Source organism: Podarcis gaigeae (assembly GCF_964106915.1).
Source record: "Podarcis gaigeae genome assembly, chromosome: 5".
Classification (NCBI taxonomy): Eukaryota; Metazoa; Chordata; class Lepidosauria; order Squamata; family Lacertidae; genus Podarcis; species Podarcis gaigeae.
Window position 1 is genome coordinate 94,684,605 of NC_139681.1, and position 15,481 is coordinate 94,700,085.

At 40.3% G+C, this 15,481-nt stretch overlaps 2 protein-coding genes across 3 annotated transcripts in view; one reads left to right on the forward strand and one right to left on the reverse strand.

The window, feature by feature from the left end:
- The window catches only part of LOC310844912 (cytochrome P450 2J4-like), a 289,677-nt gene that overhangs the window by 150,227 nt on the left and 123,969 nt on the right, over nt 1-15,481 (reverse strand). The gene's annotated exons all lie outside the window — the stretch shown is intronic.
- Nucleotides 1-15,481, forward strand: part of LOC310844883 (cytochrome P450 2J2-like) — a 59,156-nt gene that overhangs the window by 9,728 nt on the left and 33,947 nt on the right. The window contains exon 2 of one of the 2 annotated variants that reach the window (XM_083739617.1): nt 6,017-6,193. In XM_083739617.1, the coding sequence (XP_083595743.1) occupies nt 6,017-6,193 (177 nt within the window). Of the gene's footprint in view, nt 1-6,016; nt 6,194-11,581; nt 12,224-15,481 lie in introns of those variants that run through there. The other variant, XM_083739618.1, reaches the window with a different exon arrangement.

Consider the following 15,481-nt stretch of genomic DNA (forward strand, 5'->3'; position numbering starts at 1 on the left):
TCCCTTCTGTGCTTCTGGGGGGGCTTTGGGCACCCGCCGAGTCCCACGGCCACAGGCTCGCTCTGCCTGCGGTTTTTCTTGATGGGTCTCCGCTTTGCCGCAGCGGACGACCCTTTTCCGCGGAGCCACTCTTCACAGCGTGAAGAGGACCGCCATTGCCGTTTCGCGTCGCCTCTTTTTAAATTAAGTGTGGCTAGTCCTCATGCCATCATATGACACATTAGTTTGGGCGTATGAAAACCTGGCTTCAGCACATGTGGAGATTTGGTTGATTATGACATCTCTAAGAAGCACAAAAGACTGCTTCTCTTGGCAAGCTCTTCCAGCATCTTTTGGGCACGGACTCATGTAGCAAAGGACTCCTTCAGAAAACTTTTTGATTATGCATTCATCCTGATTTGTGGTCACAATAATTTCAAGGTGGTTACACCCAACTCCATTTTCAATACTATTTATGCCTGCATAGATTTTTGAGGTAGTCATACAGTTTCATTTCCATTCTATCACATCCTTTAACTTTCTACTGAAAACTACATATGCACAGACTTATTTTTGTTGCACTTTTGCAATAGATATAGTTTCCCCAGACAGCAATAATGCAGGAGTGTTCAGGAAGCATTACAGAAGAACTAACAATGCGGAATATTCTTGTCAAGAATATGGCACAGAATTTACCCTCCTTAAAAATCCCGCCTGGTGGAACCAGTAGAACTAGTAACTGGTTGACATTACACATTCTATCCTTAAAAATGGTGTGGGAAAAATTGGCTGAATTGGGTTAGTTTGCTGAAACTTTTCAGCATACTGACTAAAACAAATAAATAAATAACCAAAATAAAAAAAGGAAAGGAAAAAAAAGAGAGAGAAATGCCAAGCCCTCTCTCAAAGGTACGTCTTAACTCTTGTCTCACACAGAAGGGAGTGGCTCCCAGCTCTCACCTGGGTGCTTCCCTTTCTTCCCCCAGTCTCCCACCCTGCCTCTCACACAGGGTCTTTCACTGGCCAGATATCAACTTCATGGGTGTATTCAAAATATTCTAAATGTTCATTCCAGTATGATATCCTGTAGCACCCTGCTTGTGGTTAACGCTTAGCTGGAATGAAATATTCAACGCAGCAATAGAGAAATTAAAATAGTAATTTATTTGTCAGACAAATAAATGAGAGGCACAGTGGTATATGGTTACCAAGCTCTGGCCTGGCCTCCTGCCATTCTGGCCAGCACTTATATTTCCTTAATCCAGCCCCCTTGCTCCTCCTGTGGCTGCCTCTGTCCAATCAGCCTGGTTGAAATTCCTATTGGCTGTTTGCTAGAACCAATCACAAAAGATACACCCATTTCCTTTCGCCCTTTTATGGGACACAAAAAGCTATATATTTTTATATCTATAAATGACAAATAAGTAGTAATATATCTTACATGTGTCTCAACAAGGAACCTTAATTACCAGCTCACCTCTTGCCCTCCTTGCCCTATTGCCTTCCAAAACAGATGGTTAATCTTAACTTTTTATCTTTAAGGATCTTGAGTTCACATCATCATTGAAAGATCTCCTTCATTTGGAGGTCTCTAAACAAAAGGCCTGACAACCATATATCTAATGATGTTTCCTGCTTGGCAGGGGGGCTGGGCTGATGGCTGATGGCCCCTGTGATCTCTTCCAACTATATGAAATAAGAATCTAGCATAAGGATTTAACAGTTCTTAGTTTCTAAATCCTTTACATAATTACATTTAAGCCAATATATTTAATACATAAATAACCTTTTAAAAGGAAAAGAAATCTTAAAAGGATCTCAGTTTAAGAAAGAAGCAACTTTAGAAAAGACTTCCAAAAATCCTTCCTTTCTGCCAGCCAGACCAGTTGCTTTTCAATTTGCTCTTGACCTTTCAACCTTAGGAAAATATGGCTCAAGTTTAATGGGAGGCACATGGTGTTATTTTACTATTTACCCACTCTTAATTTTGACCACTCTTACAGCTTAATTGTACTCTGTAACATGCAAGGTCAGTGTCCTGCTCTCAGCCTGTAATTCCCTTTTTACGACTTTGAGAATTGTTTTCTGCTATAAATCAGGGGGCCCCCTTGTCTAGGAGGAAAAACATTGCCAAGGTTCTTAGGCAGCTGGACTTCTGCCTGGCATGAAACATTTGAAAATCTTTAAGCTCATTTTAAAATACAAGCCCTGATCAAACATATAAGCTTTGATAAAAATGCAGGCTTATGATTAGATGCCTCAATCCAATTGTATTCCGAGATAATATCCAGCTGTTCCTTGTTCTGCTAGGTGATATTTCCCCCCATCTTCAGCCCCAGACATTGCTATGAGGAATTCCAACCTTTCCTCCATGTTTGAAAACAAAAAATCCTTTGTTTTTATTTAAACAGGAAACTCTACACTGTAGTCTTTTATTTCAAAAAATCCATAGTTATTTACTTGTTGTATATTCATTTATTTTACACCCGTGTTTATATCTTGCAATTCCATTTCCTGTAGGGAAATTTATCAAGAGAAAAAGAAAAGAACTTCCATTTCTACCACTTCCATTCTTTTCCCAATAGGGTCAACAGAAGCTTGATAGGTTTTTCCTTTAAATTCCCTCCAAATTATACCCAGAATCCTTTCTGCATCATCTTGTAATTCTCTGCTTTAGAGAGACTAAGCACCTCTTACATGCAAAGGCCTGAACTTCAGTAAACATGGTTTGTTCTCAGATGGCAACTTTTCACATTGATTTCTGTAAGAAATTATTTCTCACAGATTTTCATTTTCAAATGGTCACACCTGGAGGCAACAAAGACAGTTTGGTGTAGTTACTATGCGGAAGCTGGGGCTGGGGAAAAAAGGCATGGAGCACCAAATAGCAGAGGAGGCCCATCAGCTCATGGAAGTTTTGCACATTTGCACGTTCAAAGGGTATGTGATGCTAAGTGATGGTGCTGAGCTGGCGTATGAAGATATATTTGTGTACTACCTCTATCCATTTTAGAAAGGAATGTGATATGTTTTTCTTGGTTCCTAATGGAGATCCCAGCAATTTCTCTTGGCCACCATGAACTCCCACTCTCAGTATGAACAGGAGCAGCTCAACTAACATAAGTATAACTTTATTTTGCAGGACGACCACTTGACCCCTCCATGCCCACCACTAATTCAGTCTCCAACGTGATATGTCCTGTAGCTTTTAGGCACTGGTTTGCTCTTGAAGATGAATGGTTCCAGAAGCTGATGGAAGCCATGGATTTTGTCATAAAAAATTAAGTAGCTTTTGGCATATCGCGAGTAGTTGTTTTCATTTCTCCTAAGCCAAAGAGGTCCCCCTGAATACCACAAATCAGGGCCTTAATACCACAAATCAATATTTTGGAATCCATTATGATAGAGGATAAAGGGTTGAAGAAGTGACATCAGGTTTAGATTGATCTGAGATAAGGGCCACTTACTATCTCACCACCTGCTCAATTTCTTATGATTATCATTGAGATAAAATAAAATAAAAAGCATGAGTAAGAAGACTTTGTCCACCACAGAAGACTCTTTGGAGGAACGATGGGATAAAAATGGAACAATGACCTTCAGAACAGGTCATCCTGAGCCCACCAAAAGGGACAGAGGTGAGCAAAATAATTTTTTCACTAAGGGAAGTACATACTTTAGTTGCCATCATGGAAAACTAAATGTGTCTACTCTCTACTGACTTAGCAGTGGCAATGATGATGGTGCCTATAGTGAGGCCCCTGCAGCCAAAACCTTGGCTGGAATTTTCTTAATGAAAGAGAGACTTGCAACTTAAGCACTGTCCCTACTGCTAAGGAAAACAGCTCCCTCCTGTATGACCCAACTTAACTCTTTTTCCAAACTTAAGTTCAATTCTTCACATTTCTACATCCCTTCCGGATCTTTTTTAAAAAAGTACTCATGAAACTTCGTCAGCATTTTAGTGCTAATTTCTCCTAATGCACACACGTGTGCAATTTTGCCCGAAGCAAGGCCTGTGTGTTATTTTCACTACTGTATGCATTTTTAGTTACAGATAGGTAGCCGTGTTGGTCTGCCATAGTCAAAACAAAAAAAAATTCCTTCCAGTAGCACCTTAAAGACCAACTAAGTCAGTTCTTGGTATGAAGAACTGACTTAGTTGGTCTTTAAGGTGCTACTGGAAGGAATTTTTTTTTGTATGCATTTTTAGGCACACATGAGCATATTATTTGCATTTCCATTTTTGTACGCATCACTTGACTGGGAAACTACAGACAACTTTATATCAGTGTTGTGGTTCGAGGACCCGACCCCGCGAAGTGAAATGAAGACACAAGGACACGTGATATAAGGTTAATGGGCTAGAAAAGGCCACAACTTTATTGATTACAGCAATGAAAAGGTATTGGCTTAGGCATTGGATCGAAACAAGTGGGTTTATTCACCAGTAGGTGGAGCCTGTTGATGCTGATCCAACTATAGGCTCACCTCCTGCTGTCACCGAGGGTCGTGCCATGGCCTCCCGCCAAGCAGGCATCGGACAGAATACACGACCGCCAGATTCCTTTAACGGAATACCCCTAAACATTGAAGGCATAGGCAATGGCCACACCTAGCACTTTGACACACCACAACACATTATTCCAATGCCTAACCGCCCCACCAATACCACAAAAAGTTGTGACGATTGCTACGAGGTAGGCGAAAAAACCAAAAAGCCTAATGCCAAATGGAAAAACTCCTACCAGGCCCCCCGGACAACCAGGGCGACCAACCTAAGGTCCATAGCAAGGCCAATGACCTAGGCCCTAACTAAAAGGGAGTGGAGGGAGGGTGACTCGCCACGGGATGACGATGAGGAATGAGGCCAGGGAGAGGCTAGTGCTGCAGCAAAAGGCTGCTGATCACGCCCCCTCTGTGGCACCTGGTTGGATGGCCACAGGAGGGGCGTGAGCACCAGCCAGGTGAGCTGGAGGCAGGGGGCAAATGCCCCCCTGCTGGGCGGTGCTCGGGCTCCCGCCCACAACCACTCCCCTCTCTTTCAGGGAGGAGAGTCTTTCTAGGCACATTTGAAACAAGGAATTTCATTAGTGTGAGCAGTTTCTGACTTCTGGGCACAGTTCTAAGCCTAAAATTTCCGATTAAAACTGCAGAGTGGAAGGAAAGGAGGACCTTTTTCTGCCTCCTCATTTCCAGCCACTCTTTGAAGACTGGAGAAGAGACTGTCTTAAGAATATTAGGGGGTCAGGTAGGGCAATATAAGATTTTAGCTGCAGTTCATTCATTTTCACCTTTGTATTGTTGTTATTAAAAAGGCACGCCTAAACATTCCGTTGCACCACCCATAATCTAGGCTTAAGGTGCCATTTAGCTCAGAGCTTTCATATCTCAGTTTCTGACACTGCTTTATATCAGTCAAACTTTAATTTTCTAGCTCCTTATGTATTCAGAAAATGTAAGTAATTGATCTTTAATGAGAAAACAAGGAAGGAGAAAAAACATCCTTCTTCAAGGTTTAGTTTTTTGTGATGAAAGATCAGAATTACTTGACTGGCAAACTGGAAGATTTAATAAATACAATTAAAAATTTAAAAAAAATGGAGAAGTGTACATTTTGAACGATGGCTGTCTTTCCATTTGTGTATTAGGCAAATTTGCTTTTAAATGCGAACTTACTTGAATTCCCCCCATCCCTATTCTCCACCCACCCCCACCTACCACAAAAGGGCACTAGCTTGTTCCAGGAGGGGTCCTCTGATTGTGCCCAGTTTTGGAATGATGCCTGGGAGCTGGGAAAATATTTTGAGCCATAGTTTTCTTTCACATTTTCAGCTAGGGATAATTCACAGAACACAATCATTGTGAGATTCCAGAAAAGCAATAGATACTTTCCTTCTTCTTAGTGAGACTCAAACTAATATGCTCGCCCTGAAGAAGAATGCAGATCATGTTTTATAAGTGCAATTCCAAAGCACAAATGGTTTGAACAAGCTTCCTCATGGTAACGACAGCATTTCTGCTATCTTTCCTTTAGCTTTGTGAAATTCTTCCATGGCTCATGAAACATCTCCCAGGGCCCCACAAGAAGGCTTTCTCCTGCGTGGAGATGGTGCTTTCATTTGCAAAGGAGGAGATAGAGAAGCATAAGGAGAATCAGTCTCTGCATGATCCACAGGATCTCATTGATTTCTATCTACTTCAGATGGAGAAAGTAAGTATCAGCTTTGTTGTTTTTTTTTTAAATAATATTTATTAAGAGTTTGGAAATTACAAAAAGAAAAAAGAAAAATTAGACATAATATTATAAAATACAAAAACAAAAACAAAAACACTACCTAAAACATTGAGTTAACAGAACAAAACAAAAACAATTAAAAACACTTCCAATATTTTCAATCTTAACTTTCATTCACTTGTTTCATTGACTTCCTCACGTCTCCCTTTTTGTATTCCACTTCAATTAACTATTTCAGCAAGTCCTTACCATCTTCCATCTATTTTCTGTCCTATAATTAATCTTAACATATTCTAACTTAGTTTTTTTCCCTTTAATACATTAACAATCTATCTGTACCTAGTTCCTTTTAACATTTCTGCTAAAACCATATAGCTTCATTCCACCTTTTTTCTAAAGCTCATTAATTTTACAATATTTCTGTAAATAATCTTTAAATTTTTTCCAATCTTCTTCCACCAACTCTTCTCCCTGGTCTCGGATTCTGCCAGTCATTTCCGCCAGTTCCATGTACTCCATCACCTTCATCTGCCATTCTTCCTGGGTGGGTAAATCTTGTGTCTTCCAATACCTCGCGATGAGTATTCTTGCTGCTGTTGTCACATACATAAAGAAAGTTCTATCCTTCTTTGGCACCAATTGGCCGACCATGCCCAGAAGAAAGGCCTCTGGTTTCTTCAGGAAGGTATATTTAAATACCTTTTTCTTTTCATTATAAATCATCTCCCAGAATGTCTTAATCCTTGGGCATGTCCACCAAAGGTTAAAGAATGTACCTTCAATCTCATTACATTTCCAACATTTATTTTCGGGCAAGTGGTAAATTTTTGCAAGCTTGACTGGTGTCATGTACCACCTATAAATCATTTTCATTAAATTCTCTCTTAGGGCATTGCATGCTGTAAATTTCATACCTGTGGTCCATAACTGTTCCCAGTCAGCCATCATAATGTTATGTCCAACATCTTGTGCCCATTTAATCATAGCAGATTTCACCGTTTCATCCTGAGTATTCCATTTCAACAGCAGGTTATACACTCTTGACATATTCTAAATTTTGGGATCTAACAATTCTGTTTCCAATTTTGATTTTTCCACCTGGAAACCTACTTTTTTATCCAAATTATATGCCTCCATTATTTGATAATAATGGAGCCAATCTCGCACTTTGTTTTTAAATTTTTCAAAGCTTTGCAGTTTTATTCTTTCTCCAGCTTGTTCCAAAAATTCCCAATATTTCGGCCAATTGGCCTCCATATTGAGTTTTTTTTGTGCCTTCGCTTCCTTTGGTGACAACCATCTTGGGGTTTTATTTTTTAACAAATCCTTATATCTTATCCAAACATTAAACAGTGCTTTTCTAACAATATGGTTTTTAAACACTTTATGTGCTTTAACTTTATCATACCACAAATATGCATGCCAACCAAATACATTGTTGAAACCTTCCAAATCCAGTACATCAGTGTTTTCAAGAAGCAGCCATTCCTTCACCCAACAAAATGCAGCTGATTCATAATAAAGTTTAAGGTCGGGCAGGGCAAATCCACCTCTTTCTTTAACATCAGTTAGTATCTTAAATTTTATTTGAAGCTTCTTGCCCTGCCAGACAAATCTAGAAATATCTCTCTGCCACTTCTTGAAACAGTCCATCTTGTCCAAAATTTGCAAAGTTTGAAACAAAAACAACATCCTTGGCAATACATTCATTTTTATCACAGCAATTCGGCCTAGCAATGATAGCTTCAAATTTGACCATATTTCTAAATCTTTTTTCACTTCAGTCCAACATTTTTCATAGTTATCTTTAAACAAGTTAGCATTCTTAGCAGTCATATTAACCCCTAAATATTTCACTTTCTTAACCAATGTTAGTCCTGTCTCTTCCTGGAACTTCTCTCTCTCATTCACAGTTACAGATAGGTAGCCGTGTTGGTCTGCCATAGTCAAAACAAAAAAAATTCCTTCCAGTAGCACCTTAAAAACCAACTAAGTCAGTTCTTGGTATGAGCTTTCGTTGGTATCTGAAGAAGTGTGCATGCACATGAAAGCTCATACCAAGAACTGACTTAGTTGGTCTTTAAGGTGCTACTGGAAGGAATTTCTCTCATTCACAGTTAAATTTTTCTCTAGAATCTTAGTTTTCGTCTTGTTCAACTTAAAACCTGCTACCTGAATCAATTCCAGTACCCTTTTGGTACTAGATTCTGGCTCCTGCAAAGTAAGTATCAGCTTTGAAGCCGAATACTGCTCATCCAAGGAAGCATTACATTCCCTGTTATAAGTGAATACTAATCTCTTGCCTGGAAACCAGCATCTTTTTTCCTGAATCTCAGTTGAAAATGGCATTGAGTTCCCCCCAAATATTTCTCATAGTCAATTTAGTTGCTAAAGTGGGTTGACATCCATCCATAAGCATCTATAGAAATGGCTAGGAAATGTGAGCTTAAAGGACTGGAAACTTAAGTGTGTTAAGGGGTCTTGCTTTGGAGCATGTTTTTGGATTGATGTTCATCCGACATTCAAATGTGGACTGAGAAAACAGAAAATCCTAAACAAAATGCTCTTAAACTAGAGTATGACTTCAAATTCCTGTCTCATCCATCTTCACATACTAGAAAGGCCAAAATATATTTTCATCCTTCCCTCTTTGAACAATGCTTATCATGATGACAAACGAATGTTTAAATATGTTTAGTGTTAAGTACCATATTTCACCATAATTGTCACATTTTTATGCCAATTATTCTTTTCAAAAAAGGGGGGTGCGACGATTATTTGGTGAAAAACCAAGGAACGACCCTTAATCGAGGAAACAGTCTTTATGAAGAAACATAATTATGTTTATAATGCTTATTACTTGTTACTAACTGTTTTTGGTGTGATTAGGATGCACAGAATATGTGTGAACAGGTACAGTAAGGATAATAGGTGGTCCAAACTGGGGCAAGGCATTCTCATGCACGCTTACAATGCCCTGTGACCATTATGTGGTGAATGCTTTGGGGCTGATTTTAAGGCTTGAAAAAAGGAACTCGACTATTATATGGTGGTGACCATTAGGCAGTGAAATATGTAGCACACATTTTGAATGTGTACCAGAGTTTCCGTTGGATCCCTCTCTTCATGCCAGTATTGTGTTATTATGCCAACCCACAGATCCTAAAATCTAGCACCAGCAGCTACCACTGTAAATACAGGAAAGTGTGAGTGGGTTTCTTATCATAACCAGCTATGAAGCAGAGGGCCGGTCCACCCACAAGGCAGGCTGTGAGAGCTGCCTTGGGCAGCGGAATGCCAACAGGAGGCATCTCTGGGGGTGTGCTGCCTAGCCATCTGAAGAATTAGACGAGCGACTCCTTTCCTCATGACTATGAGAAAACATTTAAAGGGCTGTCCAGAACAAAGGTTCTCTATTACTGTTGCACTCAACAGGAAATGGGTTATCTAGGAGGGAAGAACTAGGGGCTGAGGTCCCTTCAGTGCCCCTCTAAAATATTTGAGGGGTCCTGGCTCCCCCAAATTTAATGGCAATTGCCATTCTAATGGTGGACGTGAGCCATATTATGTGATTGATTATACGAGGTGGGGCTCACTTGCCCCCTTCCCCATATTTTATTCAAGTTGGCACCCCTGATGGATTGCAACTAGCAAGTGCTCTGTGGAAGTAGCAATTGCATAGGCGCCGACTCCATGGGGCCTGAGGGGGCCCGAGCCCCCTCAAAAATTCGTTTGGGGGGGCAGAGCCCCCCAATAATTTAAGAAAATTATTACCGTAAATGTCGCTCTATAACACACAGATTTTTTCTCCTAAAAAGTAAGGGAAAATGTCTGTGCGTGTTATTGAGCGAATGTGTGGTCCCTGGAGCTGACTCGCCGGAGCGCAGGGGCAAAAATAGGCAAAAATCAGGCAAAAATAAGATCGGGCGGTCAGGCGGAGGGAAGGCGGAAGCTGCTGCTTTCCTGCATTCTGCCTCAGGGTCTTACTGCCCACTCGCTTCTGTTTCGTTTGCTCAAACTCAACAAAGAGCAGGGAATCCCCTGCCCTCCTGGCAAGCAGAGGGTTAAGGAAAGGATCAAGTCCTTCCTTCTAATTCTTTCCTAGTCACACTGCGTGCAGGCTCCAGCCCATCACCTCCTCCTCTCCATGCTCTAGGGATGCAGGTGGGAGAGAGAGAGAGAGGGCTGGCTTGGGGGGGGGGACTTTTGCCTTCCTTTCCTCCCCCCTACCCCGTTAAACTCCTCCCCTGCATTCTTAGCCAGCTGCTTCTCTGCACACCCCTCTTGTGCTTCTTGTCCCTTCTGTGTTTTTCCTTCCCTCCCCATTTAAAACGTGGTGACAAAGCACGGATCCACATGGATCCTCAGGATCTTTGCATTGGGTCACCCCAAATTCACCATCAGATCACATAGCATGTCCATGGCTACATCTTGCACCAAAAAAATCACGCACCCACTGTTGCCTAGGGTCACAGTGGTGCAAAAACGTGGTTACAAAGCATGGATCCACATGGATCCTCAGGATTTTTGCATTGGGCTACTCCAAACTCACTGTCAGATATTAAAAATCTTTATAAAATAGAGAATTAAATACATACAGAATGTTAAATTTTCAGTTTTGAAATATTAGTACTAGTTTAGTACTGTATTTCTATATTACTATAGTACTGTATTAGTTATTTTCAAATACTTAAATATTTTTAGGGTGTAAGACCCAATTAAAGCCCGTTATTTACATACAGTATTACAGTATTTACATACAGTATTAGGCATACTGTATTAACTTTATTAACTGTATTAAAGCATTAACTTTGAGATATTATATTTATTTAATGAACCCTCAGCCTTATTCAAAGTAAGCTTAAATTAGCTATTTCACTTATTAATCAAAGTGCTATTACTGTGCGACAGCAATATTTTATGTTTTATTCTTTTAATGATAGTTTAGGATTTATTTAAATATCATTTCAGTCTTTTCAGAGCTATATATTCACTGCTCTGTAATAGTCTATAAGCATAATTGTTACTGTAAATTAAATTAGCTTTTTACGAAAATACCGTGCGTGTGTTTGTTTTGTTTCTTTTTTCAAAGCCAAAAAGTGTTTCAGGCTTGTCGAGTTTCCCGGAGTGTGGAGTTATAGAGAGTCGAGTTTTCGGGGTTCTAATGTTGATCATATGACTCTAAAATACTTTTAAGAAACTTTAAAACTCACTAATTTTCATCTAAAATTTAGAAAACTTCCCGGGGCAGGACCCCGGTATGGGCCCCCCCAATATTTTTTATAAGTCGGCGCCCCTGAGCAATTGTACTGCACTGTGATTCGATTCAACTGCAGGTAGAAGTTTGTTGGCTTTTGCAATTGTAATGCATTTACTATCCTGGCCCTCATTGCTGGATTAATAAGAGCTTGAACTCAGAGTTCTTTCTGAAGGCTTTGACGCCTACATCAGATTGGTACCTTCCCAAGGCACAGGTTACAAGGAGTAGCAATTCCATAAGAGGGAAAGATACCCATATTAAATACCAGATGACTCTCGGGGTACTGGAAGTAGATCACAGCCTCTTGGGAGTTCAATGTGCCTGATATAAAGCACACTTCATTAGATCCGCGTGACACATATCAAAATGATTATAGTGTTTGTTTTTATTAGTGTTTGATTGTATCACATTCCAAGGCTACCTACAAATGGTGTTGCACCCATTGTTGCTTATTTGTTTTTAATAACTGAGCATATAAAAGCAGAGAATACTGCTGATGTCTTTGATGAAAGCAAAAACTCCTTAGAGAAAGAGAGTTGAACCTGACCAGGCAACCTAGAAAAAAATAAGGAGAAAGAGACAGCAAGAGAAGGATGGAGATATGGGCACTTTTGATTGCTCTTCTGATTCTGCACTACATGAAACAGCTCTGGTCACGCAGGCATTATCCTCCAGGACCTCTTCAGCTTCCTCTCATTGGAGCCATATGGAGGTTTGTCAAGATTGATGAAAATACTCTCATTCAGGTACTTATTGCTTAGTAATAACTCAGTCTGATGCCAGCAATTGTTTTATCTATTTCCCCCAACAATTGTGATATTTCAGCTTCAACGATGGCATGGGTTAAAATGGTAAATGCCATAAGCCTCCGTTGTCAGAAGCTGTAAGCAATACAAAAAATAGTAATAATGTAAATAGTATTATTATTAATATTGAAAAGCACAAAACCATATAAAAGTTGAAAATGCGCATTAAAAACTACAGATCAAAAATATTTATTGTATACTGTTAAACTGAGGAAGGAGGAGAGAACACCCTCAAAAGATGAATGCTTTATGAAAATCTTGGAATATGCAGAGATGGCAAAAATTGATAAAAGATACAAATTTAGAATCTTTTAAAGAAGATTGGAAAACCTTTCCGGTCTATATAAAAAGTTATTTCCCATATGCAATGACCACAGCGGGGTTTAAAGTGTAAGAAAACAGCAGAATATATTAAGAAACATGTTGGAGAGGATGAAATTATAGAATCATAGAATCATAGAGTTGGAAGAGACCACAAGGGCCATCGAGTCCAACCCCCTGCCAAGCAGGAAACACCATCAGAGCACTCCTGACATATGGTTGTCAAGCCTCTGCTTAAAGACCTTCAAAGAAGGAGACTCCACCACACTCCTTGGCAGCAAATTCCACTGTCGAACAGCTCTTACTGTCAGGAAGTTCTTCCTAATGTTTAGGTGGAATCTTCTTTCTTGTAGTTTGAATCCATTGCTCCGTGTCCGCTTCTCTGGAGCAGCAGAAAACAACCTTTCTCCCTCCTCTATGTGACATGCTTTTATATATTTGAACATGGCTATCATATCACCCCTTAACCTCCTCTTCTCCAGGCTGAACATGCCCAGCTCCCTTAGCCGTTCCTCATAAGGCATCGTTAAATTAGATAAGATGGAACTTTAAAATGCAATCGTATGTAATTCGAGTTATAAACATTGGTATTGGGTGAGTGGGAAATCACTTGTTTTGTTGAATTGGAATATAGTGGTACCTCGGGTTAAGTACCTAATTCATTCCGGAGGTCCATTCTTAACCTGAAACAGTTCTTAACCTGAAGCACCACTTTAGCTAATGGGGCCTCCTCCTGCTGCTGCGCCGCCAGAGCATGATTTCTGTTCTCATCCTGAAGCAAAGTTCTTAACCCAAGGTACTATTTCTAGGTTAGCAGAGTCTGTAACCTGAAGTGTGTGTAACCCGAGGTACCACTGTATAATTGTTGAGTAACAAATGTAACTTTCTGTATGGAAAATTTATATGTTCCAATTCTTTGTTAATTGGAATATTATTATTATTATTATTATTATTATTATTAACCACCCAATAACACCCCACCCCCGCCACAAAAAAGAACCACATTTTAAAAGGGCATAGGATGTCAATGAAATCAACCAAAGGCCTAGTTAAAAAGGAAGGTTTTGTCAGGTGAACTTCCCTGGCGAGAGCATTCCACAGATGGGGAGTCACTGCAGAGCAGGTCCATTCTTGTGTTGCCACCCTCTGGACCTCTTATGGAGGAGGAACACAAGGAAGGGCCTCAGAAGATGATTTCAGGATCTGGGTAAGATCATATCAAAAGAGGCGGTCCTTGAGGTATTGTGGTCCTGAGCCATTTAAGGCTTTCTGGGTCAAAACCAGCACTTTGAATTGGTTCCAGGAACTAATTGGTAGCTGGTGCAGCCGGACCAGGAGCGATGTAATATGCTCTTGTTCCAGTGAGCAACCTGGCCGCTGAATTCTGCACTAGCTGAAGTTTCCGAACTGTCTTCAGAGGCAGCCCTATGTACAACACATTGCAAATAATCTTACCTTGAGGTTACCAAGGTTAAGAAATATAACTTTCTATATGAAAAAAGAATAAAATATTATTACAGAAAAAAGACAGACCACAGGATTAATTCACAGCAGCCTCTCAACAGGTACTAACCTCCATGCCCTATTCAATCTATTTCACTCAAACCAGAAGCACTTATAAAAAACAAATTATAAACTAAAATACCAAAATCTTCTTAAAGGATCTCTGCGGTAAACCATTTTTTAGGAAATTGTTGAGCTTTTTCCATTGGGTTGCCACACATCTCAGTGTTCCTGACATTTTGCCGATTCCAGTCAGGACATGTCAGGAATTTTCCCTATGTATGGCAAGCCTACAGTGAGTGCTAATCTCCAGGTAATACTCTCTCCAAGATTACAAGGCCAGTGCTGTGAAATCAGCTTCAGAGAGTCATTTAGAAAGCACCAACTGCAGCTGTGAAACTAATGGCACTTGGAAAGGAAGTCTTGCTACCACTTACAAGTTGACCCATAGAAAATACGTTTTCTGTTGCCTTGTGTTTTCCCCTGATTTCACATAGCTACCCATGCTGCCATTATCCTACTTTGTATGGTTTTGTGCTTTTCAGTATTAATCTGAATCTTGCCTCTTTATACTAGTTTTAATGTCTTATGTGTGTTGTTTATAGCTGCTGGTTGAAGGGCACTCATCTCCAAAACACATTGTGTAACACAAGAAGCTGAATTAATAAAACAGCTTATTACAGTATGTTCTTGATCTTGTCTTCCTTTTGTTCTATTGCATGTTGCAACATGGCGTAGAACAGGCATGTCCAACTTTCAAGAGACTGAGATCTACTCCCACTATAAAGAAACTGGCAGTGATCTACCAAATTTGTTGAGCTTTTTTAGGGAGCCAAAGTTCTTGAGCTTTCAGGAGGGTTTGGTGGGCCCCCAAGATCTACCACAGACACACCGCGATCTTCTAGTAGATCCCGATCTACCTGTTGGACATCCCTGGCCTAGAATACTGTGTACTTCTCCCCTTCTAACAGCTGGCAATGAAGCAGGAGCACATCAGCCTTTCTCAGCAGCGGCTTACGTGTAACTAGAGAAGACAAGAGACAAACACAACAGGCACCTTTCCATTACTTCCTCTGCAAGCATTTACAAATTGTACTCCAGATGTTTTGGAGTACAATGCCCATCTGCCCAACCACCGTGGTCAGGGATGGTGGGAGTGCTAGTTCAAAAGCATCTGGTGGGCTACAGGTTCCACATCCCTGCACACACAAAGATTGTGGCAAAATCATTTTCTGGCAAAGATTTGTGCATCTTCTTATCTGTCGCAGGAGGGCTGGTTACTATGAAGTGTCTCTGCTGCTCTGATCCTAGGCAGAGGCAACATGGCTCGGAGGGAGTAAAACAAATGGGTTGGAATTATGGGAGGGAGGGAGG